This window comes from Nicotiana attenuata, unplaced genomic scaffold (genome assembly GCF_001879085.1).
Source record: "Nicotiana attenuata strain UT unplaced genomic scaffold, NIATTr2, whole genome shotgun sequence".
NCBI classification, from domain to species: domain Eukaryota; kingdom Viridiplantae; phylum Streptophyta; class Magnoliopsida; order Solanales; family Solanaceae; genus Nicotiana; species Nicotiana attenuata.
In genome coordinates this window covers 50,596-63,638 of record NW_017671488.1, presented here as the reverse complement: position 1 = coordinate 63,638, position 13,043 = coordinate 50,596, and the positions used below count along the sequence as shown (strand labels likewise).

Below are 13,043 nucleotides of genomic sequence, written 5' to 3'. Positions count from 1 at the left end.
ACGGTAGCGTTAATTAAGGAGTGATATACGGTACATTAATTGTACAGTTAAAATACATTATGGTATAAAATTGATAATTAGATATACTAAATGTAATTAAATCAAACCTTAAACATTGAGGGTAATATAGTTTCTTATATGGAATAGGAATGTAAAAATTCCATAAAAGAAACTAGTTTCAACAAATAAAAGGTTGAAGCTTATCAAGATTTGGGCCAACATTGGACCTTAAAAGTAATTGGGTCGCTTAGACAGCCCAAAATAAAAAACCTAAAACGATAAAGTCAGACAAGTGAAAATTCCATTTAATTAAACCCCCAACCACCTTCTCAAGCTAAAACTTGAGGTACCCTTCTCTTTTTTTTTCTCCTATCTAATCTAAGTAGTTTTTCTGATTTGAAATATGTTTGTGAAATTAACGACTTTTTCTCAATTTTATTTATGTTGTATCGAGATATTTAGAATTTAGGTTAGGCCCCATTTGAATGGACTGTTTTTGAATAGATTTTGTGATTTTTTTCTTAATTTGGATTTATTGGAACGAGTTTGCAAAAGATTTGATTTTTTCTTGATTCTTGATAGTGTTAGGCTTTTTATTTATTTATTTACTTTATATTCATCAAGTGAAAGTACAAACCTCTTTGTTCTCTCTATGTATATATATATATATACATACAACACTTCTTGGACTTGTTCTTTCTTTTCTTCTTCTTCGCAAGCGAAATTTCAGTTCTTGAAACTTGCATTCCAGAACAGAAGAAAGAAATTAAAGAAAGGTAGAGAAACCTAAAGGGTCGCTAAATGCTTGAAGAAACAGAGAAGTTTACTTTTATCTTATTTTGGTGTAAAAATCTAATCTTTTTTTCTATTTTTGGTGATGAAATGGAACTGGGTTTGTAATGTGGTATCCGGTTTCATTATAACTGGATCATCGAATTTTTCTTTGTGGTTTTTTTTCCTTCTAATAGATGCATTGGGTTTTGGAGTTTTTGTTGGTACTAATTTTTTCTTTTTTGATGATATCAATGCTGGAAAAAATGCATTGGTGTTTATTTGGGTCTGCATGTGGTTGAAGATAAGATCTAAGTGTTGGATTGGCTTGTTTTTGGTTTTCGTTTCAGAAAGATGTGTGTTTTTTCTTTTACTTTGCAGGTAAATTTAGCTCAGCATTTTTTACAGCTGTGATTGAATTTTTATCTTTAACTAAGTCTTATGTTTGTCTTTTTTTTTTTTTTTAAGTTTCTTGTTGATGGGTTTTCTTCTTTTGTTAATGGGTTTTAACTTTCATTTCAAAGTGTTATGTTTTTTATTTATCTTTTTGTGACTATGGTTGAGGTTGGATTGTGGTTTCTCAGTCCCCCAGTAAATTTTATTAATGAGTGGTTATATTAGTGTTGTGAAAGTCAGAATTTTGAAATTCTCTTAACTGATAAAAAAAAAGTCAAAAAATTGAAATAAATAGATGCCTTTTAAGTTGTGGGGCTAGTTGGTATTTGGCACCTTTTAGTCTCTTGTTTTTGGATATTAACCAGCTTATGTTAATTGCAAATGGATTTTGGTGCATGCATTTGTATAAATATCTGTGATATTTTATATTGATGTTAAAGGCCTTTTCTTTTTGCTATTTTTAAATTTGTGGTCTTTTCTTTAGCCGAGGGTCTATCGGAAACAGCCTCTCTACCCTTCCCGGGTAGGGGTAAGGCTGCGAACATCTCTCCCAGACCCCACTTGTGGGAATTTACTGGGTTTGTTGTTATTGTTGTTGTTGTTGTTTATATTGATCTGATTAATGGATTTATTTTCACATCTGAATGCAAAGCAGGTTGCTTGTACTTTACTGAAGCTGAAAATGGGTTGGAAAAGTTATCAGAAACTCATTCATCAGTGGAGAATTCTCAGAGGTGATAATGTAAGCTCATTAATCACTGTTTCCCTGGATGATTGACCTCTAATACCCTAGGGATTTTTCTAATTATTTCCTTTTTTGTTTTGTTTCCAATGCTCAGGTCATGATTATCAGAGGAAAAGATAAAGGCGAGACTGGTACCATTAAGCGTGTCATACGTTCCCAAAACCGTGTAATCGTTGAGGGCAAAAACCTGGTTAGCATTTTTCTTGGCACATGCTTTATATCCTTTAAACGTGTCTTGTGGTAATTTACCCTGGTTGTCAAACATATCTTGTCATAATTTAGTTCTTTTTCACTTTTTTTTTGCATTGTTTCCAAAATCCTGTTTTTATCTGTTTACTTGTTATTATGTATTAAGGAGTCCTGTTGTGGAATTGATACTAATGAGTGGGAGAAGATTTAATGTCAATTTGAGAATCTTAACTCATAAAGTTCACCTAATTCCAACTTTGAAGTTGCAACTTGCAAACAAATTTCAAGTCTTACAACTGTTTTTGTTTCTCCTCTTCTGTGTCTCGTCATCTGTGATGGTTATGCTTATCTTTGGTTATATTTTTTCAATGCAAGGGTTATGCAAGAGGTTTTTCAATGCTTATGGTTATCTTCGAGTTATTTTATTGCATGTAAATGAAATGTGGAACCATAAACTGAAATCGAGTATTTTTTGGATTCTTTATTTTATTTTTTAGTTTTATTAAGTTCAACTAATTTCATCTATACAGTACAACGTATATATCAAATAAATAATTTAGATGTGAAAAATTATCCTTAAAAATATTGAATGAATTAATCATAAATTATGAGATTTTAAAAAAATTGCCTTCGAAAGAAGATATTAATGGTAGAGAAAATGGAAAGAGATTGTCTCTCAAGTTTGAAGACATTTCTATCTAATCTTACACAATCTTCAGAAATTTTGGGAAAGTACAAATCTGCAATGAAAATTTATGATGCTCTTAATTCCTTTTGTCTTTTGTTGGTATAATGATTAAAATATTACTTAGATCACCTATTCATGTTCCATTCCCCCACCTTGAGTACCTGATTTTAGCTTAGTACTTCGGAAGCCTGAGAACCTGGTTGTTTTGGCTTGAATCGAGAATTTTGACAGTTTGGCCTTTGGGTCATCTAAAGCTTCACTGGTTGTCTTCTGGGAACGATTTAATATTATGAGCTTCTTAGTAAGTTTGCAAGTATAAAATGGCTGTCTCGAAAATAAAATCCATGCTTAATGATCAAAAAAATAGTGGAAGAGGCTAGTTTAGTATGTTTAGTCTCCCGCACAATGTAAAAAGGACCAAGGAGGATCCTATCCTAAAGTAGAAGGAGGCAGAGTAGGAGCTATAATTGATTGTTGAGTCCCAAGTGTTGTATAGCATCTATTACAGTGTCAGGATATTCAAAATTAAGTATGTGCCGTATTTTATGGTGGAGCCATCATAACCATGTTTCTCTGACGTTCCAACATATGCTCAAAGTGGAGGTGTTGTGTATTTAGAACTGAGGACTTATTTGATGAACCAGAAAGTTTGTTGTTAGAGTTTCCTTTGCGTTGCCTTTCCAAATCTTGGCTCTTACATGAATGTTTTCTTTCTAATAGTTGTGATCCAATATATGGTGTCTTGTGAATTTTACATAGAAAATTGATAAGTTGTTCGGACAATCTGATAGTTGTTTTTTATGGTATGATGTTGTTTGCAACTTAAAAAAAAATAAAATATCCCTACTTTTAAAGCAAAAGGCATGTTGCAATTTGAAGGTACAGCTCACTATGTATGAAGATTACCAGATTTATAGCCTTAATGAAAATATTGAAAAGAAAAGAGATGTTTTGATGCTATAAAGTCGAATGCAAATGAGATGTTTCCTTCTAAAACAATGTCAATGCAGCTGAGCTGTCTGAATTTTCTGCATAATAATAATAGTTCTACATATAGAAACCTTGAGCAAACACTAAACAATAGACAGTTTGTGAATATAATAATAAGTAAAGTAATAGGTAAAGAAAAAAGGAATAATTTTATATCATAAAGTGCTGGTTAGTCAGTTAACAGCATATACTAGTGTTAGGTTAGTAGATGTAGCAATTCCTAGCAAGAAAAGCTTTAAATTGAAAAGCTCATAATGGATAGAGAAGGATCTTGAGGTGTTAACAGTCCTATATGATCCTATCAGACTTTACGCGACTTTCATGACGCTACTCTGGTATGCCACGATTTCACGTTACCTCTGAATTTGGATTATTTCTGTCTGGGTTCAAGTGTTGATAGTATCAGCCTTTGTTGTGCTTTCTTTTGCATTAAGTTTTAGTGGTGGTGTTGGAGAATGGGTGTAGACTGAAGAATGTTTAGGTTCTAATTTCCCAATGGTATACGACTGTAATCTGAGAACATAAAGATAATTTCAATGTAGTAAATCCTCATTGGTGACCGTAATATAAAGAATATGAGATAGACTTATGACACCTTTGTCAAACTATGTGGGAGGAATCGACATCAAGATTGTTAGATTGAACAAGAAACTGAGTTGCTCAAGGTGGTTTTGTTGAGATGTAGCTAGCTGTAGGAGTCTGCTTCACTAGTTAGAACTTCAAGACAACCTCTCCACGGATTGGATTATTAGTGAACAGCAAGCAAGAATCAGTTGGTGGTGTTTTAGACAAGTAGCTCGTTCACTATCACACTTAATGATAGCTGTATTAAGGAAGGGAGCTGTTAATTTGACTAAGAAGCGCTTCAAGCTATTCTTTTTATGTAAACAATATAGTTAAGACTGTTGGTGTAAGAGAGATTCTTTATCTAACATGACCAAAATATTTTGGCCTTAGTTAGACTTTCTAAAGCTTTGGCAGAGGACAAATCACTTATTTTGTAACATATTTCGGTACCCACTTGATACTGTTTATAAATAAAATTATGTTATTTTATCAAAAACATAATCAGTATGTAAAACAACACTACCCCTTGCTGTATTATATGCCATTTTGCAGGTCAAGAAACATATTAAACAAGGGCAAGGCCATGAAGGTGGAATATTTACAGTTGAAGCCCCGCTGCATGTATCCAATGTTCAGGTTGTAGATCCAGTCACAGGGTATGGATGTATTCATTTTTCTCTAACCATTTGTCTTTTGCTCTTAGAACATGGTGGTAGCTCATGTCTTCTTCCACAGGAAACCAACAAAGGTCGGAATTAGATACCTAGAGGATGGCTCTAAAGTAAGAGTCTCAAGAGGTATAGGAGCGTCAGGTTCTATTATTCCCCGGCCCGAGATCTTAAAAATAAGGACCACAATAAGGCCTACAATTGGTAATTATCAAATTCTTTCACCTTCGCCTGAGTATATGCTTCTAGATGAGTATTCTGTTGCATCTTAAATGTAGTATATGCTGTATGTTTCTTCTCTACTTTTTCTCTTCTTTTTTTTTTTTTTTTTAAGAGTTGGGGGGTCGGGGGGGGGTCTTAAAAAAATATTTCTGTTTGTAGCCTTAGAGGTATAATCTGATTTCAACTGGAAGAAGAAATTAAAGCTTAAAACCTTAAAGAGCTAAGAATCAATTGTAGACAACTTTATGATGCAACCTTAATGTAGGACAAATTGTTGAGATATGCGTGACACGTCATGGTGCAGTTTTAAGAAGTGTAACCTAAAATTAGATTGTAAGTCAAATGTAGATGAAGCGTGGATCCGGGGAGATCAATAATATAGTTTATCCTTCTGTTACTTTCCTGTGGGAGTAGTGTTTGGGAATATGGAAGGTTGAAGCTAGGAACGGCTTGGGGATTGTGTGCTGAGTGATGATGGATGGTTCCTGAGGTGTGTGACTTAAGTATTCTTTCTGCTGGGAGTTGATGGTGCTTGTTTGACATTGTTGCTTACCACGTTCCTTGTTTTGACTAAAAGGAAAATTTTCATAGAGTTGGTTCTACCAAATATAAGATGTTTGATTACTCTTCCAGGGTCAATTTTCTGATCCTCTTTCTTCTGGATGTTCTCCTTTTCTTTGTGCAGCTGGTCCCAAGGATACTCCAATGGAGGTGGTCATGGAGAGAACATATGATCCAAAAACAGGAAAAGGCATGCCAGATCTCTGATGAATTTATACATCTCAATGTGATGAAGATGCTTGTTACCTGCATTACTTTTGTGAAAGCTGGCATAATATGGTTATTTGTTTCAGTCAGAATCTCAATGTACACTGTTTGGCTTTAGACCAAGTCAATTTGCACCGAGACTTCTCCCATTCTTTTTTTTTTTTTTTCAAAACTTAAACGAGTCATCTGGGGATTCTTCAATTGAAAAATTGATAGGATGTTCACAAACCCGATTGGTTTTAACAGATAAATATCTCAACCACGAGAATTATGGTGTACTTAAACAATCTTTGAATTTTGTCGTTCCTAGCATTTCAAACTCAGATGACAGCTTCTCGCATTATGGCTCCACTGAATCTAGACGAATGAGATTCCTTACAAATAGAAAAAGGAAGAGCTTCTCAGTACAGCCTCTAGGCAAAGACTGGAGCTATATCCTCACACTAAAGTTTGGACAGGAGTCACAATTAAAAATAGGGTCTCAGCCATTACAGTTCACGATGAGAGTCCTAAGATCAAATATTAATTAGCAGTTCCAACTTAGGAGCATAGCCACTTCTTACAGTCTAAAATAAGCCAGAGTAAGAGGAACTACAAGAAGCAGGATCTTCTTCTATTCGTGACGTATACATAAATCTATATACAAATACAGGAAAGATACCTGAAGTAATCTCAGGTATTACATCCGATCAATCTGACAGAAACAACAATTAAATATCATATGATTCAGAAAGGCACTTTATTCTGTGTTTCAACGCCCTTTAAGTTCAATATAGAATGATTTAGTCACAGAGATAAAATGGGTTCAATTGACCACAATGCTTCACAATAACATATAAGGAGACACGAGAAGAAATAATCATTGGAACAGTGAAGAGGTAGCTTAGGCTCATCGAAATAAACATTGCTGACGCAAATAACTTCCCGCCCACCTATATCTGTCAGTTTTAACCAGCAATCACGCCCTCTGTAATTCATATCTCATATTCTTCCTACTATAAAAACCATCAAAGGTGGCTTTTACAAACATTGAAAATGTGGAGAACAACAGCACCAGCATTTCTTAAACACCTTGAAAATAACATAAAGTTGTAGCCCTTTTTGCATTTACGGCTATTAAAACTCCAGCACTGGCACAGTTCCTTAACCCTTTTTATGTCACAAAGGAAAATAATAATTTTTTTACTAGAAGTTAATACACAAATTCTTTGGTCTATCGACCTTTTGCAACTTTCAGATGCAGCAAGTTTATCACCTGCTACTCAACAGAAACTATTTTGTCGGATAATAGGAAGGTGAGAGCCTTGAGGATTTAATAAAATCCCAACTATACGTTAAAAGAAATACACTGTTCATTTTGGTCTTCTCACTGTCATAATAATTGGTCAATACCAGAATCACTTCTGAGTGCTATCGAATATGAAGCTTATTACCCAATTATTAGGTATTCAAGACACGAATACAGATGACACATCACAGATGAAAAAAGATAAATAAGTAACATTAATATAGCAGTCTACACTATAACACAGGAATTTTGCTCTTAAAAGGACGAAACCACAAAGACAGACTACCTAAAAAGAACAATAAAAGAGATCAAGAAAAACTTAAACAGGAAATAATTTACAGGGAAGAGCAAAAACATGTCGCTCCTCAAAACTGAAGACAACTTTAAGCCCAGGCATCCAGGAACACTAGCGCAAAATTTCAGCCCCAAGTAGTCACTGTATAGAAAGAAGGCAAAATCCATGAAGGTACTACCTACCTAAGAGAAGGCATCTACCCGCACAGGACAACTTTATATGCTCAAAGGTTGATCAAAATCCACCAACACGTTGCCTTGGAGGATTCCCATATCTTCCAGGAGTCATGTTATTGGCAGCGGGTGCACTGCTTACACCTGGGCAATCTCTTGCCCAATGTCCAAGCTGATGGCATTTATAACACTCACCAGAAGCACCACCACTACTCATTCCTGAAGCAGGAGTCATGTTATTGGCAGGGGGTGCATTGCTTACACCTGGGCAATCTCTTGCCCAATGTCCAAACTGATGGCATTTATAGCACTCACCGGAAGCACCATCACTGCTCATTCCTGAAGTTACCTTATTGCCAAAGCCACCTCCATATGCCTGGACCTGACCACTCATGATGCTTGGACAGTTTGAAGCACTATGGCCTGTTCCACCACAACTATTACAGCTCATACACATGCCTGTAGAACCAGGTGGAGCAAACTGTGAGCCAGTAAACTGATTTCCGTATTGACCTTGCTGATTTCCCTGCAGTCCACTTTCTCTGCTGATACTGCTATTGCTGCCACCATAATTTGCAACAGGATTCATCGATTCTATGGTTCTACTCCCAAATCCAGCATTATNGTATCGGTTGGTGTTTGGTAAGGCTTGCCATCTTCCGGTGGAATTAGAACACAAGGCTATGTGGGCGTTGAGAAAGTTGAACTTGGAATGGGATGTTGCAGCCAATCTACGTGTGGAGCAATTGAATGAACTTGATGAGTTTAGATTTCATGCCTACTCTAGCTCGTCCTTGTATAAGGACAAGATGAAGTACCTTCACGACAAATATGCTCGGGGTAAGGAGTTCAAGGTGGGTGACATGGTTCTTCTTTTCAACTCCCAGTTGAGGTTATTTCCGGGAAAGCTCAAGTCAAAGTGGAGTGGTCCTTTTGAAGTGGTATTTGTGACTCCTTTTGGCGCTCTTGATCTCAAAAACAAGAATGGTGAAGTATTCCGGGTCAGTGGGCATCGTGTCAAGCATTATTTGGGGAAGTTTGATGACAGCCACGTGGTGGCACTCATTCATTTGAGGTGATATGATGGTAACATGAGTCGTGCCGCGACGTTAAATCAGGCGCTTCTTGGGAGGCAACCCATGTCTTTTTCTATTTCTTTGATTTTCTTTGTAGACTATGATTTTTGGGCTAATGGTTTGTGAGATGTTGCAGGGATAATGTTGAAGCAGTGCAAAATAAAAGCACAAAAAGTCAGGTCTCTGAAGTTTGCCAACGCGGCCGCGCTACAAATCAGTACGGTCCGCACTAGCTTGTGCTAGGGGGTGTAAGTCTCTGAAGTTACCCGCGCGGCTGTGTAGCATTTTTGCGCGGTCCGTGCTGGGAAACTATGTTCAAGTGTGCTGGACATAAACCCAGCGCGGTCCGCGGCCATTTTTGCGCGGCCGCGCTGGTAGGTAAGTGAAGGGTCCCACGATTTTCTATAAATAGAGACCCAAGGCCTCATTTTACCCTTTTCGCACTCTAACTTCCTGAGCCTAAATTTTTACTGTTCATCTGAGACCTTTGCATCAAGTAGTTTGAATCTTCATAATTCCTGGTAACATTTCTTGCATATTTCATTCATTAGTCTTAATTTTTAATTATTTTGTTTACTTCCGAGTAGTATAGCTTCTTCTTTCTTCACATTTTCCTTAGGTTTAATGATTAGGTTAGTTTTTTTGTGTTAGTTTTGAACACTGGGCATGAACTTCTATATGAGTAATTGAGTAGGGACAACTAGGACCCTAAATTGATAAAAAATGGACTAAAGTGTTAAACCCTAACTCAAGTTAAAAATCCATGGCCCAGCGCGGCCGCGCGTCCTTTCTGCGCGGTCCGCGTCCATTTATCTGTGTGCTTAACTTGTTACCAGCACGGCCGCGTCGCATTCTTGCGCGGTCCGTGCTGGCCCAACGCGGCCGCGGTCCATATCAGTGCGGACTGCGTTGAGGAGGATTCANTTGGGGTAAAGGGGTGCACTTGTTGAACTATATCTTTCAGAGTCAATATTACCAGCAGAGGAAGTATTATAACCAATGCTACGGGTTGACTCGGGAGATTGCATCCCTCCAGGCATATTTGATCTTGGAGCTGAGCTTGAAGTAGCTGAAACAGCAGTAAAGGATTGAGGGCTGCCACTTAAACCACCTGATTGATTGGTGGAAGGCTGAAGTGGGGCAGCTGGCCGTGGCACTGAAGGACTAATACCATTTGGGAGATAATGCTTTGGTTCTCCAATGGTATCACATGTCTCCAGTAAAATATCTAATTCAATAACAATGATGATCCTGTTTGAAGAATTAGACAAGAAAAATCAATAAACAAACAGTGAAAGCTACAAGTATGATTCTCAAAGACACTTACAAAAAATGAAGTGTGTGTATATATAGTTTCTTATTGGAAGCATGGTGGGGTTGCAGGTCAGCTGTTTGCTAATTTTTTTGAAATGGCCAATCTCAGAAAGCTCATCATACAAAAGTGTCATCCACTCACCTTAGAGGAAAAATTAACAATTAGGGTCTAACTATACACATATAAGATGTGCTTCAAATCACAGCACTGTCACTAGAGGAAAAGCCAATCTACAAACCTAAAAAGTTGCAACACCAACTGCAGGAGCAAAGCATATACACAGAAGTTTACCATATACACATTTAAGGAACCCTGTTAATAATAGGAAAAAGTTTACCATATACACAGAAGTTTAAACCCAAGTTGAGCCTATTCTTCATTAGGTTTATAAAGTAATCCTAGGTAACTTAGGTATAAGCAAGCATGCAATAACAGCCCCTAATAACGATCAACAAAAAAGAAAAAGTCCACCACTCTCCCAGGATTTTTTGGTTTATAAGGTATAGAAGATAAAAACAAATTCACAGACACAAATTATTGAACAGAATCACCTTATTTTCTCCCATTGCTTTGACCGTCCTAAACAATACGGGAGTTCGTGCTAAAATTTGCAAACAGCTAATTAAATAAAAAGCATAAGCAATTGATTTTCTCAAACCTAATAATCATATATATCTCCAAGCAAACATACACAGTTCTTGTGGCGAAGCATCTTAATGAAAAAACTCACTCAAGGTGCACATATGCAATCCGAAATTTCAAGCATTTATATCATATAAATTGACAAAATTGAAGGAAAATAAGAGCAATTACATTCGATTTTGGATGTTATTACAAACGAACTGATTCATCTGAATAATAGATCCTTTTTGAATCTGTTGAGACCGAATAAGATCGTTTTTTTGCGTAGCTAACATCCCTTGCTGAAGAAACTCCCCGTCCGATAAAAGGATCCGGTACCGTTCGTTATTGTTATTCTGATTCTGAGTGTTCACCAACCGAATATCTGTGATTTGTAACACCGGTTTAAAATCCTCCGCATGTGCTTCGCGGTTCGTTAGAATCGCTATCGCGCCTTCCGTCAAGTTTATCGGCGGCATTTTTTCCGGCGAAATTACACTTTTTTTCTCGAGAAACTGACAGAGAGAGAGAGAGAGAAAGAGTGAGTTGAAAGTGAAGCGGAAGAGCTTTTCAAAACCATAAAAATGAAGCGGGATAGAATAGAACTGAGCGGGCGCGAAACTGGAAAAAAGGGGGGAGCCGCTCTTTTTTTGTGATGTGGGTAATGACAGGATTGGCCTTTTGTTCGCTGCTTGAGGCTTCTGAGAGAAGCTTGGAAGTTTTGATCGGAGGTTCTACAGAGTAGAGTAATTACTAATTGCAAAGGAAGCCACAAGTTTTTTAAGTTTAGCCATGTAGACTATCAGGTTTTAAAAAGAAGGAAATGAACCGCACAAGTAACTAAAGCAAAACATGTCGTGGAATGTGCTGGCACTTCAACTAACTTCACAAAGGTATCCGCTATCTTCTACTAGCACAAATTAACGTACTTTTAGTCTACTAGTATACTTTAATTTAGGCTTATAGTTAGCAATAGTAGACATTTGATTTAGGTTTTATATTTAGCAAATACTAGTATATGTTACGACCCAAAATCAACCCAGTCGTGATGGCGCCTACCATGGAACTAGGCCAGCCGACAGTCCGACACAATCTCAAAACCAATCAATATTCTCATTCTTAGGATAAAAGCAAAGCTTTTTAACAATAAACCTCTATAAAGTGTTTAATACAAAACAACACTGCAGAAAGAAAGCCCGACATCGGGATGTCACTAGTCATAAGCATCTACTACTATCGTCTGACAACATCAAGACCAACATGGCCGGGAAAATCACTTAATACAACTAAGGGAGAATAAGGAGGGAGTAAAAAAGGGCTACGATCGCCAGGCAGCTATCTTGCTAACTCCGATGAACCTGCCACTGGGTAATCAACACCCGCTATCGGGTTCAGAAATACCTGAATCTACACACAAGGTGCAGGGAGTAATGTGAGTATGCCAACTCAGTAAGTAATAAAGATAAATAAAGACTGAGTGCGGTGACAAGCATTTTAAAAGTCATATACATCTCATAACATAAAAACCTCAGTGGAAATAACAAGGTTCAAATTAGCAGTTAAATTCCGAACATCTCGTAAAAATTCCAGTTTCAATGAAAGTTGGTTAAAATATTTGTTCAACATTTTCAATAGAGGCTCAGTATAAAAGAAAAGTGAAAACAGTAATTTCATAAAAACAAGCCCCTCGGGCAAAGTATCACTCATATATATGTATAGCCCCTCGGGCAAGCCTCTCAGTCACCCGTGACTCAACTCTTACCAATCAGTGCTCGCACTCAGCACTCACGCTCAATAGGTACCTTATGATAATTGTTGCGGCGTGCAGCCCGATCCATAAATATATATAGTCGACTGCGCTCACTGGGGGTGTGCCGGAGGGGCTCCTACAGCCCAAACGCTATATCGTTGCGGCGTGCAGCCCGATCCAACATATCGTTGCGGCGTGCAGCCCGATCCATAATTATATAATCCTCACCTTCAGGCCCTCGGCCTCTTTCAGTCATCAACCTCACAAGCCACTCGGGTATTTCAGCGTAAAATCAGGGAACTTGGCCCAAACAACTTTCATATATGTAAAAATAGAGTAATGAAACTGAATCAAACAATAAACAGGTAAAAATCATGACCGAGGATATGCTTTCGAATCAAAACAGTGTGAGGATCCAAACAGTACGGCACAAGGCCCCAAACATGGCATTCAGCCCAAGTTAATAGAATCATTTCTAAAACACATAAATATCATATAGAGTTTATCAAAATATGCAACTT

At 37.2% G+C, this 13,043-nt stretch overlaps 2 protein-coding genes across 3 annotated transcripts; one reads left to right on the top strand and one right to left on the bottom strand.

The window, feature by feature from the left end:
• The first annotated feature begins 262 nt into the window (after nucleotides 1–262).
• LOC109208592 (50S ribosomal protein L24) lies at nucleotides 263–6,282 on the top strand. Of its 2 annotated transcripts, none has more exons than XM_019371720.1 (6): nucleotides 263–346; nucleotides 1,823–1,909; nucleotides 2,007–2,102; nucleotides 4,899–5,002; nucleotides 5,082–5,218; nucleotides 5,922–6,282. In XM_019371720.1, the coding sequence occupies exons 2-6, from the start codon at nucleotides 1,850–1,852 to the stop codon at nucleotides 6,002–6,004; spliced, it is 480 nt and encodes a 159-aa protein (XP_019227265.1). In that variant the 5' UTR covers nucleotides 263–346; nucleotides 1,823–1,849; the 3' UTR covers nucleotides 6,005–6,282. The 2 variants fall into 2 exon arrangements, with proteins under 2 accessions (XP_019227265.1, XP_019227266.1); XM_019371721.1 differs by lacking the exon at nucleotides 263–346 and adding an exon at nucleotides 386–776.
• A 3,474-nt stretch (nucleotides 6,283–9,756) lies between these two features.
• LOC109208597 (replication protein A 70 kDa DNA-binding subunit C-like) lies at nucleotides 9,757–11,447 on the bottom strand. The gene is made up of 2 exons (XM_019371727.1): nucleotides 10,965–11,447; nucleotides 9,757–10,087 (listed from the first exon to the last, which is right to left on the bottom strand). Exons 1-2 carry the CDS (start codon nucleotides 11,249–11,251, stop codon nucleotides 9,757–9,759), a joined length of 618 nt encoding a protein of 205 aa, XP_019227272.1. The 5' UTR covers nucleotides 11,252–11,447.
• Nucleotides 11,448–13,043: the final 1,596 nt, after the last annotated feature.